Here is a 17327-nt window from a genome sequence, read left to right on the forward strand (position 1 = left end):
GGATTACTTGTGCAGTGTCACTAAGATACATTTTTATCCTGTTTGCTTTCTGTTTTGAAAGGAAGTGGTAATTCTTCAAATGATGCCTTCAAGGCAGGGCTGCCCTTTCTTGTCCTTCTCCACCCGTGGAATTCCCCCCGGGGTGAATTCCTGCGCCTCAACCACATTATTTATTCCCAAGTGAGTTTACAGTGTTTCACTTGGGAAGTGTTAACACTGTTTTCCCTTCAGTTTTGCAGGGAAAAAGGTGAAACATTGAGAGAGACCTATGGGAAAGGCCCATTTCCAGTTGGGAATTATAGACCCTTTTTCCTCTGTGGTTGCTGTCTTGCTGGTGATTCGTGCAGCTTGCTGCATGGGACAGTCGATCAACAAACAGTAACGGTAAGGGAATAATGCCTTCAGCCTTCTTCCCCTTACTTCTGAGCAGGAAGCAGCACAGAGTTCACAGAGGACCCTCCTCTCTCTAGAACAACTCCCATGCTCACCGGAGGGTATTTAGGACCTCGGTTAATGTGCACATTCATGACACTAATTACACAGATCACAGCTCTATGAGGGGCTATATTTATTTAATTACTTCTATGGAGAGGAACTGCTGCATCAGACTGGCTGTGAGGCAGCTCTTCTGTGTCTTCTTACTGATGAATTTAGTGTCACTTGAGAGCTAAATTTATGTACAGGAAGTAGAGAACTGGAGCTCTGTATTTATGATCCCAAGTGAAGCTCTGATCTTCTTCCTGACAAGAGCGTACAAGAAAGAACATCCAGCTCTTTTCATCTGGTTTTCCCTTTCCCTTTCTCTTCTTCTTTTTAAATGCCTTTTCCTCTTAGAAACGTGTGCTGAAGATGAAGAAGATAGACTAGCTAATTCTGCCCAAAAGATGGACTAGCTAATTCTGTCCAAAAAATAAGGTTTTGGCTTACAGTAGATAAATGTCAGACCACAGGCTCAGTTCTCTCCTTTTGATGGAAAGTGTTCCTGCTGGTATAAACAACCATTAAAAACTTCTAGATAAGTCTGATTTGAGAGGTCAGATGTCAAATCTCACCCATGCAATCTCCAGCTGCACATCATTCTACTGCTCTTGATCTCTGTTTAAAGACATTTATCCAAACTCCAATTTCCTTTTTTTTTATTAATGGAAAAAATTAATAATTAATCAAAAGAGTCTTCGCTCAATAGAGAAAGATGTTTTAGGCTTTGTTATGCATTATTACAGACTTGTTCTGTAAATAAAAAGGGACTAAAAATCCAGAGGTTAGTCTGCCCCAATCTCTTTACTATCTTCATGCTGCATGGATCATCTTCCCCATAAGCAGCTGTATGATGCATGACAGAAATAAAGATTCAGTTGGAAAAGGTAAAGCAGTTTCTCTTTCACAAAGTGAAACTGAATTACATATCCTACATATCCCCTGTGGGGCTTCTCATGCCAGTTTAGGGATTTCAGTGGCAGGAGCCAGACCCTGCAATGGTTTAGAGCAACCACAACTTTGCCAAGAGTGTGCAGTAGAAGCTCTGACACCTGTTCTGAACTCTAGCCCACCTTCTGCAGTGTGCAGGAGAGACACAGAAGCAAGATGCTGAGGTTACCCAGGTCTCTGTCCAGGCATTAGCAGACTTTGAATTAAATGGGAACAAAGGGAGTAACTGTAAAGCAGAGAAGCTGAACTGCCTGGAATGTTTTTGCCTAGAAAGGTTTTTGGTGAAAAGATATTTTAAAGGACACCAATTTGTAGTTCTCCTCCTTCTTTTTTTTTAAATCAGTATTTTCCCAATTTTACTCTAAGAAGAAACCACAGCTGAACTGACATTCACAGAGCTCTGCTGCTTCCCAGCCTGTAAACACAAATGGAGCAGACAGTTGTCTGAGGCTTCCAACACCTTTTAATTGCCTCAAGTCTCTCAAGAGCGTTTTCTTTCTCCTTTGTACTCCCTTTTACATTCTCCCCACTTAATCCTCTCACTTCTCTTTCTTCCTCTGGCTCTCTTCTTAGCTGGCAAGCCCATCCCTATCCATACATCTCCTGTTCCTCTTATTTGGGCGTCTCTTCCTCCAATCTCATCACTAATTCCAGGCTTGCTGCATCACTTTTCTTCCTACACTGGCTTTCCACAGCTTTTACACAGCTTAGTACACAAACCCAGATGAGCACTGTGGCAACCAGGCATGTTAGCTCCTGAATATATCACTTCTACTTGTCTCCATGTATCTTTCCCTTTCATCCTCTTAATAAATTTCTGACAAGCCTTCATCCTACCCCTCAGCTCCTGCACTACATATGGCTGGCAGAACTCATCTCAGCTCACTTTAACACTGTGAGTTAGATGTCAAGGTTTGACCACTACAGGGTCCCTTTACAGAGAGAACTGACAGGAAGGACCTCTGTCTTTCCCACTGGCTGCAAAGGGAAGTGGTTGTGATTCACTGGAACGCCTTTAATTTTCAATTTCAGTTTTGGGGAAGATGACTGTCACCCAACAGAAATCCTGAACAGCAAACAGAATGGTGATCAGAAAATGTGAAGATTCAAAACAGACTAATTCCACCCTCTTCATGTGCTCAGAAAGCAGCAAAGTCTGCAGAGCAAAGCACTGGTTGCTCCTTTTGAACTTACAAATATCTAAAGGCAGTTATGAAAGAGGTCATATCACATGAGGTCAGTAACAGTAGAGGACTGAACATAAACAGCCAGGGGGTTTCTCCCAGTCCTATGTTCATAAAAATATACATCCTTATCCTTAGGGGAAGAACAGTAAAAATATGATTAGTATGTCCCTCTGTAGCTAAAGGGAATAAAAAAAAATCTGAAATACTTTGAGCATGAGGGTCTCCCAGCTGTCTTGTTGTAGCTAAGAACACTATAAAAGGCAACGTACCATAATGGCTTTGGCATTGAACCCCTGCTGACCTAACTATCTGGATATATCTGACTCTGTCAACAGAATACTTGGAATATTTTGCTGAGTTTACTCTCTATTCTTGGACTTTTCTGTCTTTGCTAAGTAAATAAAACCTTTCGTACCATCTTGTGAAATTGTGAATGCAGTTAACCCTCAATGGCAACAGTCAAGCATAAGCAGTACAGATTTGTGTAGAAGTGGGGAGTCCTGATCCCTTTCCAGGTTTCGTTCAATATACATGAAGATCTCAAAATGTTCTTTGAAGTAGACTGTGGTATACAAATCAGCAGAACTGTTACAGCTACAAAATTTCAATAGATTAACTGGATACAAATCTCACAATGGAAAACTTTTAGTTTTGGCACCAACTATCAAATCACCAGAGGAGATTGAGGCCCAACATGAGAGATAATAATCTTCCAATAATCCTGGCACAAAAATGCTGACTGTTGTTTGCCTAAAGTGGCTTTTCAGAAAAAAAGAACAAGTCCATGGAGTAAAGCTCCTACCTGGTCTAGACAGTTGCTCTGTAGGTAGCGCAGGGCTTGCTGTATGCTCTGGGGAAGAGGCTGCCCCGTTCTCTGGACGTGAACTATCAGGGGCACACCAAAGACGTTCTTGTCCTTGTAGTCAGGGACTTTCATCCTCTTCATGAACTTTGGCACAGACCTGAAAATTAACACGAACAGGCTGCATGAAAAAATCAGGGTATTTACACACCTTCTGAATAAGGCTACTGACAGAAATTGGTAAGCGGGGCCTTTTTAAATAAAGATGGTGAAATAATGTTTAATGCACAATACGCAGACACTTGAAAATTTGCATGATTGATTAATTTCTTAATGTCTATAAGTGGATGGCCTCTAAGGTATAGCATAACAATCAGCTTTAACAAGAACCTCTTGCTATGCAGGTGTCATCCAGCTGAAGCCAATAAGGTTTAAAGCATCTTTTAGGGACTCACAAGAATGGCAGAGCAAACCTGAGTGGAGAGGGTATCTGAGGGAAAAGGAGGTTCTAACATGCTGATGATCTTTGATCTTCTACCAGTTACATGATTTAGTATTTCTATTGACTAAAATTTTACAATAAGAAATGATGGTGGGAAATCCCTATGTGTCAGATTCCTCCCTTGTGTTATATGATTTATTCTAGTTGAGTAACTTAAGTGAAAGCTGGTGAGCTTGCTTTCTTCAAAAAATTGAGATGGAAACAAGAACCAACTGGATTCCCTTTTTGGGAGTCATGACTGCCATGGAATTAAAAAAAAAAAAAAAAAAAAGATGAATATGACCTGAATGTGACTAAGAGTTGTGTCATCTGTGTGGGAAGAAGTAAAAACTCATTTTAAATTACCTACTGAAGAAGTACAGTGCGTAACTCTACAGCTATTTACAGTGCCTCTCTTAAAAATCCTTAGAGACTGATTATAAAAACTGAAGAAATATCTTTCAGGATGGAAATCTTGTAGTAACAGTAGCACCTAGAATTTGCTGTATTCTAGTCTGCTTAATTGAAGTTGGGTAAGGTGAGATTCATTTCAGTGCAGATGCCAGCTAGCCACAGGGAGTACTCTAAAGGAGAGCAGTGAAATGGGGATTAATTTTACTGAATTTTAGTTATTTTACAGAGATTTAGAAAGAGTCAGCTGTCTGGGCTACTTCTATACCCACTCTAGAGAGAGACACCTCTGGAAGGTGACCCAAACCTTCACCCTTCGATATAATGGGCTGCTTTGGGGTCACCTGTCTCTTTCCTCTGACCACAAGCAGCCAACCTGACTTTCTCAGATTAGATTTATAACAGATTACTCTTTTAACTTTTCCTAATGACTGATGTCAGTGAGGTGAATCTCACATGTATCAATTGTATCTGTTTTTCCATTTCTAAGGGAAAACTTGTCTTAACATAGCTCACAGATGAATTTAGCCAGATTTTGGAGAGGTCCTTTCAGCATGAAAATCACAATATAAATATCAAGTCATACTGTATCTGGACTGGGTGCCTCAGTGTATTAGGGAAAGATTCTGTCATCGTTTTGATTGTTTCTCAGATACTTTCAAACTCTTATCCATGCCCATTTCCATTTCTGGTGTACCTCAATCTGTGGGGCCCACCAGGGTTTGTGTACCATGAAACACGTAGGTTTCTATAGAGAAGGAGCCACAGAGTGAGCATTCACATCCATGTGTGCTTCCCTCCACTGCCTGAGTGACCAGGTAGCTGTCACAGCTGTCAGGGCTGCCAGCTCCCTCTAATACAGGTCCAGGCCTAGGCCAAAGCCTGCATCTTTGATTTCTAGAGAAAAGCCCCATAACTATTCTAACCCTTCTTTTAAAGCACAAACAAAGCAATAGCAAACACATGAAGCACCAGCTGTTTCTTTTCGAATCACCAAATGAATACTGGGTAGGACTTACTGTAAACTTTTCCTACTTTATAGTCACTCTCTCCTATTCCTGTTTATTTTTCTGGAACTATAGCATTGTTCAAAAGGCCAGGGTTGTCTCTCTGTTAGAGCACAGGAATGAAGCCAGATTTCCAGGATCTATTTCTCACTCTGCCAACGAGCCATGAGGCAGCAATGGATTAAAAGGGACAGTTTCAAATACCACACTTGAAGTCAATGGTTCCTTCTAATTCCATTTATTTACCAACAGAGTAACAGAATTAGGAGAAGCTATTTTCTTCTAAAAAGTCTCCTTCCAGTTAGCAGTGGTACTCACCAGGTCCAGCCATGTTTGTTTGACATGGAGTACTTTTCCATGATGGCAGTGAGTCGAAGCAGAGAGAATTTTTGCAGTAGATTCAGCTGGGCTGCTGACTGGTTGCTGATGTGAAGCGATGCAATGGAGCGGCTCAGGCGATGAGAGATTTGGAAACTCTGCCATCGTAACTGCCTTTAGCAAAAGAAACGATAGAAAAATCAGAGAACTGCTTTGGCTGGGCAGAAAAGATGGTGTACTGTGAGATAGGGCTGGGCAATGTGTAAAACATACATAAACACACACATAAGTGATGGCTTGTGGTGTGAAAAGAAAGAAAATTTACCTTGGAGATAAATACAACAATTTAGTCAAATCTCTTTTAATTTCATAAATGCCCAAGTTTTGTTGTTTTAACATTAGAATCTCAAGTGGGTGTGGGTCCTGTCCATATACTTGGGGAAGCAGTGCTGCCTGCTATGGTCTTTAGCCCACGCACTTCCAACAGGATGTGGGAGATTCAGAGACAAATGTTCTTTGCCTGACTCAGAGCTGGTGTTTGATGCCTAGCCCCTCATCTCCCAGGGGACTGACCTGACCACTGAGGTATTTGGAGATGAGGTTCTCCAAACAGTTCTGTTATTAAATGCTGAAGGACTTTTTTGAAAAAGGATTAAACCCTGTGTCTCCTTAGCTGGAGCCAAAACCACCAAGCTATTGAACCATTCACATCTTTTTACTCCAATGCACTTTCTCTGTATACTGGATTCATCAGAAAAAAAAACCCTAATCTTATTTTCATATTTCACTAAATATAAGTTCTGACTCAAATCCTAAAAACTTTGTCACTGCTCATTTACTAAATAGTTTCCTCCAGTCCACTTTCACTTTTGTGGTGGTAGTGAGCAAGCACAGGCAGCAGCAAACCATGGCATGGCAGAGTCCTCTGTGAGGGTGCAACAAGACTGACAGCAGATCAGAAGATACCAGTATTATCAGAAATACCAGTGTCAGAAAATACTAGATATGTTCTCTCTGCTTTGGTACTTTCAAAGCCACCCAACATGCAACAGTTTAGACCCATAAAAGCTTTTGCCCAGGAGCATTGGTACTTGGCTCAACAGGAGCTCATCACTCTGACTTAAAACATGTCTGTAAACTATCAACAAAATTCCACTTTTCACATTATTAAGAAGTCAGTCATTCACCATCATTTCATCCCACCCATGTAAGGGGCTGGGGCAGAGTAGGGAGGTTCTCTTTGAGCACAAAGGGGCACATTTTTAAAGCAGATCAGTTCATTAAAAAATGCATAAAGCTACAGATTCATAAAGACCTGGGTGCATAACTTGGAAGCCAAATTACAAATGCATCCTACAACATATACAGGGTATATGTAATCAATGGATCAAGGGATAAAAAAATGCCTTAGTTTGCTCTATTAAATGAATTCTGCATTGATTCCATGTAAAAATATCCACAGCAGGATGTCCTTTCCCTGAAAATCCCACCTTTCACTGGGAAGTCCCCATCTCCATACAGGATGAACACTACTGTAATGGTACCCTGGGCCTTCTGACTCCCAAGCTGAGAACCTCTGCTTCATTACATTGTATTTCACAGTCTATGGATTTGTATACAAAATTTCGCTACTTACCTGCTTGGCCTTGTGAGTGATGCTCCCACCCCAGAGTCCCTCCTGTCCCTAACACCAGTGGCTTCAGATTCATTCAGGGATGTTCCATCTCTGTCCATGTCGCTCGGGGTGGTCCGGCCATCAGACACAGAGTTTCCTTCAAAATCAAGAGTGATTTGTGTGGGCGACTGGAAAGGCAATGATGGGGATTCCCTGACTGACACGTCACCAACCGGCAGACCTGGCAACACCTTCTTTGACCAGCCATCTACCACCTCCTGCAGTCCATTGACATGTTGCAAAATGTCATCTAACTGAGGAAAAAGGACATCCTTCTCTATGTCCAGGAGGTCCCCAGTGCTAGCATACAAGTGGGAACCTGGCACATTGTCATAAATACTAATTCTGCTCTCTTTAGGACAGCAAGCCATCAGGCCAGATTCCTTTGGAGTAGAGCAGTTCTGCTTTCCCAAAGAGATGCTGCCTGTCCTCCAGTTTACACTGTTACTGTTGTCTGTAGGTGAGAGGCTTTCGATGGAGAGTGCCTTTGGGAAGGTCCCTGGTTTGTGATCCTTGGGAATGTGCACAACCAAGTTCTCTTGGGAATGAAATTCATTTTTGCGGTTTTGGTCCACCACTTGCCGTAAGGCTGTTCCTGCCAGAACATCCAGGTCCTCCAGGTACATCCCACCTCTCTTGTTTGCTTCATGGCACTTGCGTTCCTTCAAACACGGTGTGCTCACCCCACTGCTGCTGTTTTCGGACTGGCTGCTGTCACTGCTGGATTTGACAGAAGAGGGAAGCCCTCTTTTGACTGAATCTTGCCCCAAATTCTGGAGATCGCCATTGACTATCTGCACACAGTGCATGTCTTTCAAGGATTTTGGCTCAAATTGGAGAACTGGTCCACTGATCTCTAAAGGACCTGTTCTTCCTGAGCCTTTTAGCTTTCCGTGCACAGCTTTTGCTTTCAGCGTCTCCATGCGTTTTAGAAAGGTTTTTGCTCTGGCTCGTGTTGGATTTTCATTCTTCAGGCCGTCCCTGGGGGACGGGGCGGTGTTTATTGCAGCGGAGTCCTGCAGCAGGGTGCTCTCCACATCGTGGTGGGCAGAGCAGTCACAGGCCTCCCTGGCAGCGCTGGTGGTGCCAGACTGGCTCCTGCTGTCACTGCCCCCACTGCTCTCGCTGTGAATCGATGAGAGCTCAGGCTCGCTCAGATCTGTAAGGACGCTCTCACTGCTTGTCGTGTTTTTCATTTTAATGTCCCCAGAAGAGCCATGTCTGTCAGACCGGTGAAGCAGAGCGTCAATGTCGTCCACCCGAGACCATCGTTTGCTGGTTCTTTGGAAAGTCCATTTATTACTGATAGCACAGAGATCTTCTTCATCTGAATCTTCACTCTGGAAAAAAAGCAAGTGGCACATGTTAAAATTGTGTGCTTTAACTTGATATTTGAATTAATGAGATTGGGCTGCTCTAGGTGAGCAACAGGCAACAAAGTCTCTCTGAGCCAAGTTTATGGAAGGCTGGTCATCAGTCCTTTCATAACACCCTCTTTCATTCAATTGTAAAGACTGCAAATATCTTAAAAAGAAAGAAATAAAAGCCTGCTCCGTGTTAGGAGTCCCACTGATACCTCTTGGCTTCCATGGACTGCCTGTGCACTGAGTTCTGTAGGGCTGATGCTCACAGTGACTGTTTAGAAAAAAAACCTTTTGAAAGGCCAAAGTAAAAGAATCCTAATTTGCAGGGATGGTGTTAAGATACACATGGTAAAGACAGGGAATGGCTGGGTACTACAGCAGTGTGAGCTATTTAAAAATCCAAGACAGCAAATATCTGGTGCTGCACGTAGTTTGCAGTGAAAACTAAATACACATCTATAAACTTCATGAGCCAGATGCATCTAACAAGATTTATGTTTCAGGACTATAACAACAGATAAATAATAATGATGCTTAAAAAGCAATAAAAATATTTGGCAGTATTGCTTAGGGTGTGTCTGAGTGCAGGCAAAGGAAAGCAGAGAAGGCAGCCATGGGGTGTGGGCAGGAGGAGCAGCCAGGCTCAGGCTGGGATGGGGCAGCATCTGCAGCTGAGGTGAGCTTTCCTATAGTGGGCAACCATTGTCTTCACTGCTGTCATCAGTAGAGGCACCCCAAACTTGATGACCTGCAGCCTGCCCCCCTGTCTCTAGCTTCCTTCAACCTCTTCCAAGGCAGCAGCACCCCACACCCTTTCTGGTCTCATTATGTTTAGGTAGCTCCAGGAGCTACTCTGCAATGCAGAAAACGTGTGCCTTGAAAAAAAATTTAGATAAAAAACCTCACCCTATGACATTCTTCTCATCCGTTTGCTCAAACAAAAAAGATACATCTTCAGCATGAAGCCCATGGTTGCTAATGAGTACCCTTTTCCTGACTTTGAACTGGACTTATACTGCATTATTCTTGTGCATTTGTTTTAAAGCAGAACAAACTAACTTCACCTACATGACATTCAAACAGCTCTTCACATTCTTGGAAGCAGTATGAAGGCAGTAAAATATGACAGGCTGTCAGACTAAAATGAGGTGCTAAACCAGAAAGACTATTTTGGGACTGGAAAAATTCTCATTTTAAAAGTCTATTATTAGAAGTATTTTTATATGAAGTTTTGATGGTAAAGTTATCTCCAATCTTTGACTAGATCTTTGCTGGCCTGTCTAATTGAAAAATGTAGACCAAACTTTACAAGAGCACCCAAAACCTTAAATAACATGAAACCTCAAAAGCTAGAGATTGGGATCAGTAGCGTGCCAGGTCTCACTGAAGCCATAAACTTTTGCCAGTTTATCACTCCAAGTCAGCCAGATGTTTTAGATTGTGTCCAAACCATAAAATAAAATGTAGCTGTGAAATTTTGGGTTTAGGCATTCCTCTTTCTTTTGTTAACATTGAGGTGTGCAGTGTTCCTGTGAGTTTACAGAAATGAATGGAGATCCTCATTCTGTGGCTTGTTAAAGAGAAAAATTGAGCACCTAGTGAAATATGAGTGAGAGGGCTAGAAAAGGCAAATACTGCTTTGGCCATTTTGTCTGCAGGAAAGAAATTGCACATCAGACAGTTCTACCTTTGTTTTAACTCCACAGCTTGCTGTATGCATATATGGACCAAAGGACTGCATAGCCTCAGGAACTTAAAAATCCATTTATTGTGGTCTTAGTAGTGCCACAAAGTGGATATTTTAAAAACCACAAGGGTACGTACTTTTAAATATTTAGCAGTGGTAATTATATCTACAAAGCATACCACTGCTGAAGCGTTGGTGGCACCAGCCAGCAGAATAAACATATTTTTAAAATTTGTTCTACATTGCAATATGCCAAAGGGACCTTAAAGAAGATTCTTGGCTGACACAAATCCCTGTAGCTGCACTGACATTACTGTATGAGCTGACAGGATTTAGCCTGTGTTTTCTACAAGCTGGAATCGATTAAAGTAGCCAAAGTATTAGAGACATTGCAAAAAACACCAAGAAGAAAGCATAGAGCAGAAGACAGAAATAAAAATAAATTCAGTGGTAAATATACTTTAAATCAAAAATTTGTGGAGTTTTTATTTTGTGGGGCTTTTTTTGTGTTTTTGTTTGGTTTATTTGAGGATTTTTTTTTTACAAAGCAGAGATGAACAGAAATGGATATTGGTAGTAAACAAGTTTTTGCTCTAACCGCAGAAAAGACAGGATTACATTCTGCCCAAGAATCACTTAGAAAATACTTAGAGGCCTTTCAGCGTCAAAATTTGCAGCTCAATTAAATAAAGGCTTAGTTTTGGGTTCTTTTTAATTGATAAAGAAACATGCTTGTGTTTCATCAGAAGCAAAATCAGGCAAATATGAAATGAAATATCTGGATTCTGAGATACTGCCATGGTGACTCACTATGAATTCAGCTGCACTGTGAGTCCTATGACATACTGTGCTTTTCTTTTGATGAAATCAATAGAAATTCTGGAAGCCACAAACATCCTGAATGACCCACTGTTCTTGTCAGATATCTGAGTGTCCTGACAAACGAAACTTTCCAAAAAAAATGTTGAGAGCACTTAGCCCACCCACGTGTCACCAGCTAGGGGTACAGCAGATCAAGAGAAGGTCTGAAAGCAATGATTCATCTGACACAGGCAGAGCAGACATTTTGGAGCAGTGACTGTATATTCTACTGACCTGGGGTGAAATCAAGTGCACTGCTTTGGAGCATATTCAAAAGTCCAGTTAATACCATTATGTTTGGGAAGATGAGAAGGGACAAGTTTCTTGAGGAGTGATTGGTAACATTTGCCAAAGAGAAAGAGGTTTTGATTCACAGATTTGTCACAGCTGATTTAAAATAGTGCAGCTTTTTGACTGAGGGTGTACTTGCCTGAAATACAGAGGCATGCTAACAAAAAGCAAGTAGTGGATTTATTCGCGGTGGAATTCTGCCACATTTTTCCAGCTGGGGGCAGGACTTCTCATAAATCGACAGCTGCAGAAGGCAGTTAATCCAAAGGCTAATCTCTGTCTGTCCAAATTGCTTACAGACATATTTGCAACACATATATGAGCATTTCTGTTTGCATCTTGATGAAGCCAAGGGAAGACAGCAGCCCATAGTGGGAATGGTCTGGGTGGGAGAGTGGGCAGTAGGGAACGCTCCTGCTGGGCTGTCTTTCACAGGAACCTCGCCTGGCAGCTTGCTTGGCCATATTTTGGTGAATCACTCAAGCAGCTCTGCTAGTCCTGTGCATACCTGTTATGCTGAAGCTCCAAAGCTGGCTGACTTTGCATTTCATTATCTACAGCCAAAGATTTATTTAGTTTGGTGATCAATTTCAGACCCAGATTCTGGCTTTTACACTTGCATTTACATTTCCTCCTGTCAGCAGGCTCTCCCTCCTCTTCTCTCACCCACATTCTCTTCTACTTTCAGTTGCTCTGTATCTCTGGACTAAAATCTCCTCCAACTCCTCCTTGTCTACATTTTTCTGTGCTCAGCTTCTCTGTGGCCTTGTGCAGGTATGGACTCAACTAGCTTCTGTACCCTTGAAAGAGTACAAAGAAGTGCCGTGTCTCTTCCACCACAAATTAGTGGTCATCTGCAAGGAGAGCAGCTGAGGACTTCAGTCCATTCAGAACAGGGAGGAGTGGCAGCAAAAAATTAATGAAAAACAAACATAACAAAAAAAAAATCCTCCCTTTTTAACACAACATAAAACCCAAGACAAAAACACCCCAAAACCATACACAGTGAAGTCCCTGCAGCTCTAGGGAATGGACAAAATAGAAGCTTAAGAGGCTAGTACACAAAGGAATAAGCAGATATGTGCCAAAGTGGGATATCTGGACATTAAAACCATCCTCTGTTCATGTTCCCTCAAACACTGAATAGAGTATGATGAGACTGAATTTGCAAAGACATCAAAAATTCAGCTCTTGGAGTCAGTTTTTAAAGAGCACTACAAAAACACTCTAGGAAGGAAAAACAGGAACCAAGATTTTTCAGAGCTGACAACTAGCATTGAACAACACTCAAGGACTTTGGGGAATTTGTGACCAGAAAACCAAACGTTCAACAGTTAATGCTGGGCATGTTACAAAACTCAAAATCAACAGGTTGTTTCTGCAGCCCTCACTGAAGCCCTTTATGCTCAGATAATTCCCATGTTACACAGGAGCTTGTAAGGATGACAGAGTTTATTTTCATATTCTTAACTGGGAAGAAGTCAGTACAAGAAACAAAGAAAAGCTGTTGTTTTCATCTGAGCAGCTTCCATTTTTTCTGAGCAGGATTTTCCACTGTGTACTCATATGGCATTGACAAACAAGCCAGTCTAATGAAGCTTTCCTGTCTTTTCACCCACTAACTTTAACTGCACACATGTAAAGTTTAAGTACTGTGTGAGCCCTTCTAACACACATAGTATTTACTCACATTTTCTATTCTATTCATGATTTCAAGATTCAGCAATTCACATTATTATGCCTCCAGATAATGCTGACATGCATGTTCAAAGTAAAATAAACTTAACTTACTTTTAAGAGCATTTTACTAGATTAAAGGCTGGATTGGGATGGTCTTATCACAAAAGCCAGGGTATATTTGATGAAGTTCCCTTACCTTTTTTCTTTGGAAGTTCACATCGAGTTTCATTGAGGCGCACTTGTTCAGTGTGTTCAGTCGTCTACAGGGCAAAGCAAATTCAAAAGATTAGCAGCCTCTGACTAAAGGGCATGATTTTTTGCAAGTTCAAAACATGCTCTCTTATCTCACTGTAGGGTGCCAACCACATATAACAGCTTCAGAAAGGATAGTGGTCACCTATTCCAGCTACATGACCACTACATGAAAGGGGACCCTTAGTTTCACTTTACTTGACAGCCAGGTTTGATAGATTGCTTTTTAAATTCATCGACATTTCCACACTTAGCACAGGAAACAACTCTAAGCAAACACCTGTGATAGCTGGGGAAATGACAAGAGAAGGAGGTGAGTTGCCTTATGCAAAGGCATCAAAAATGACTGTAACATAATTGGTCTAAAATGGGAATTTCAAAACACTAGTGAAAGACCAAACAAAAAATCAGCTGCAGTTCCTCACTTCTGACAGTTGGTACTTCTTTAAAAAAGTTGACATAAAGAACTTCTAGCTGCTACTTAAAAGTTTCTCCAAAGCCAAAAGTTTCTTTTCTCCTATCTGTGGATCTTACACACAGGTTAACACACCCAACATGTAAAAATCAAACATTTTAAAATAAATATTTTTAGCTATTTTTGACCATGTTCATATTGATGTTACCAGAGTCTCTGTAAGGCTTCTGCTCCTTAAATCCAAGGCTACCCTGTGATGACAGTGAGTTGAAATGACAATCTCTGTGTGTGTATGTGTGTGTGTGTGTGTGTGTGTGTGTGTGTGTGTGTCTTTGTGCAAGGACAGCCAGAGGACAAGTAAACATGCTCTTTCAATAGAGAACCTCCTGTGGTAATGATAATTGATTTGGTTTTATTTATACTCAAAGATCCTGATTTATGAAACCATCCGAATTCTAAAAGCAGAGGCTGAAAGTTAAATATGTTCAACTTTGAAAATTTTCCACATCTAGGACTGAATTTCAAAATAAAGGGAGGCAGAGTAAGAGCCACATGCCCACAGCACTCCTCTATTGGCTGCTTACATCTCCTGTGTCTTTATAGGAAGACCTGACTCTGTTGCTTTTGGGTTGCAGTGAGACGCCTCTAATTTCCAGAACTTAACATTTGAAATGCATGTGATAAGTTACAAGGACACATGAAAAAACTATCAGATCAATAATATAATCTCTCACATAACATAAGAAGATTATGGCATTAACATATTCCTCTGCAGAACTTCTAATATTAGAATACCTTTCAGATTGCTACCACTAACAAAGAACTGACCCACCAAATGTGGATCTTCCTTTAAAAAAAATTCCCTCTGAAAATATCACCTGCTCATTTGTAGATCAAATATTCCTCCCTAACTGAAGCCAATAAATCTGTTATGCCGCATCAGAAAAGTCCTGTGCTCGTGGTATTAATTTGGGTTTAATGTATGCACAAGCACACCCTGCATGCATGATAGCAATGTTGAAATAAATTCCAGGGTTTGTGGCTGTGTAGCTATATCTGCAGCCTTCTGCCCACAAATCTTCTTCTGGGATTACATCTATTATTGCAAAACTCCTCTTTTGCCCAAACACAGAATTTCTCAACCCAAAGTGGCATTTTCTTGGGGCCCTGGGGTTGAATAATGTTCAGTGCTTCATTTGAGCTCAAAATGTTTAAATGTGTGTATTGATATCAATTTCAAGTATGCAGAGGCACATTTTCAAAAGACTCCAGCCCAGCTTTCTGTCTTGGGGACAGCTTCCTCTTAGTGCTGAATATTGTCTAATATTGGAGTTCCTGCACCTCTTTGTCAGCTGGCATGTGCTGAAGGGAAAAGTCTAGCTCCATTTCCACACTAGCTCCACCAAAACCAAAACTACTTTTTACTGGGCGCCAGGGACTTCAACCCCAGGTTTTAAATTCACCCCTCTGCAAAACATTGTTATGTTTTCTGGGGCTCTTCCAGGGCTGTGGAAAGATTTGCCAGGGAAATTACAGAACTAATGATCATATTTGTGAGTTTGTCTGGTACTAACAGCTCAAATCAAAATCAGTCTTTTTCAGCTTCTTTCGCCTTGTTGATGTGCCAGTGGTGGCAGAAAATTTTTTCAATCAGTTTAAAGTTGTCAGATGACTGACAGTCAACTCCTCAGCAAGTTATTTGAAAATAAAAAACCCCCAGAAGTTTCTGGCTACAAAGGCTGTCACCAATGTTCCAGCTGAAGTGAGAGGAGCACTGCACTTTTATGCCACTGCTTAAAAAACATGGGAAAAGAATGCTGTTTGTAATGTTAACAAAACACAAAGTCTGGAATTGAGAAAAGGCAGGGAAAAACACATTAAATAAACACAAGAAAGATGGCTATATAAAAGCCAAATAATTTAGGATGCATTTGAAAGTATCTGTAAATTTCTGCATTGTTCAGGGAAAGACTGGAAAACATGTATTACAGCATTTCAGTGATGTTAATTTTATTTTCTCCAGAGCATCAAAGATGCCTTAAGACTTTGAAATAATTCTTAAAAAGACAGCAGTGATATTCAGGTACCCAAACAAATGTTTCTGGTGCTATTTTAGATCCCCTGGAGTATCAAGCCTGGCCTTCAGCTGCTGCAGGTATCTCTGTCCAGCCAACACATGGATAAGTCTGGGCTCTGTGAGGAGATTTAAGACGGCCACAGACACAAGTCCTTAGGGCTCTGAATCCCAACCCCAGTGCTGTAATTGCTAACTCTTATGATAGAAGTTTTTCAGAAGCAGGAAATCTCCAGTTTTTTGCATTCTTTACAGCACTGAGCAGTGTTTACAAATAAATACAAGCTTGTAGCTATGCAGGCTCAGCCAGCTGGAAAACCTTGTGGGGGACCTGTTGTCCTGCTTTAGGAGAAATCCAAGTAAGAGGGAGCAATCCAAGTGATAGGGAGACAGCTCTGAAGTGAGTTTGAGTTCCAGGTGGATCTCTGGACCTGTTCTGCAGCTGCTTTCAAGCAGGTGCTTTGGAATGCAGCCAGGGCCACAGGAGAGGCATCATGGGGAGGACAAGCATGGACAGTACAGTGTCTCCTGCATCAGCAGATCCACAAATGCCCTCTCTTATGGATTTTGTCCAGGAAAACACACTCTGTTGTTCTGTAAATGCCCCTCTGAGGGAACCACAACAGTATTTATTTGTTTTATTGTTATTCCTAGCCAAGTTTAGGTGCTGAGTACACATGTCCATGCCTGGCTTCTTCTGGTGCTGTCAGCTTTGGGAAGAGGACATCAAGCGCTTAATGCTGAGCTTTGCTGAGGTCTTAACACTGAATAAGAGTCCTCCCAGCACCATTAGGGCTGGTGTGCAAAGCTGTCCCTGCTCTACCAGTTTTGTGCATAAAGAGAATATTCTGTTTTCCAGTCCTATCACCTTTTTATCATGGCTGCCACTGACAGAGTCACCTTGTAGGCTCCAGGCTCACATGAGATGAGCAATCTCTCCTGGAAGTCAAGGGGAGCCACCCTGCTGCCTCCAGAGCGGGGCTTTCTGTCCTGCATGGGGAGAGTCAGGCTTAACCACCCCCAGCACCTAGAGCAAGATAACCCAGCAGGTGGTACTGACTGCACATCCATCATTTCAGAACTCTGGTGGGAGGATGTCCCATCCCATACAGCAACCTTCCCTTTGTTTATAATCTATCTAAGAGACAACAGCTATGGAAAAATAAAATGCTAAGGGAAAAAAGACTGCTTGGCACAGCTCAAATTTTAAGAGCTTGATTTGGCGAACTATGTATCAGACTGTGATATACTTGTTCTTCATGTTCTTAGTCACTGTATTTACGTGAATACAAAAAGTACAACATGGCTTGGCTTCTCCTTCTCACCCTCTTATCACAGCAGCCACAAGAGTTCCCAGAGCAGAGTTGGTTGCTGCTATTTTGGATGCGACACAG

The 17327-nt window shown here is 41.6% G+C and overlaps 1 protein-coding gene across 4 annotated transcripts in view; it reads right to left on the reverse strand.

The window, feature by feature from the left end:
* STARD13 (StAR related lipid transfer domain containing 13) overlaps positions 1-17327 on the reverse strand; it is a 285136-nt gene that overhangs the window by 14604 nt on the left and 253205 nt on the right. For all 4 annotated transcript variants that reach the window (XM_058800467.1, XM_058800466.1, XM_058800468.1 and 1 more), the window contains 4 exons: positions 13389-13452; positions 7271-8649; positions 5635-5808; positions 3418-3577 (listed from right to left, as the gene is read on the reverse strand). In XM_058800467.1, coding sequence (XP_058656450.1) covers positions 3418-3577; positions 5635-5808; positions 7271-8649; positions 13389-13452 — 1777 coding nt within the window. The remainder of the gene's footprint in view (positions 1-3417; positions 3578-5634; positions 5809-7270; positions 8650-13388; positions 13453-17327) is intronic.

Source organism: Ammospiza caudacuta, chromosome 2, assembly GCF_027887145.1.
Source record: "Ammospiza caudacuta isolate bAmmCau1 chromosome 2, bAmmCau1.pri, whole genome shotgun sequence".
NCBI lineage: Eukaryota > Metazoa > Chordata > Aves > Passeriformes > Passerellidae > Ammospiza > Ammospiza caudacuta.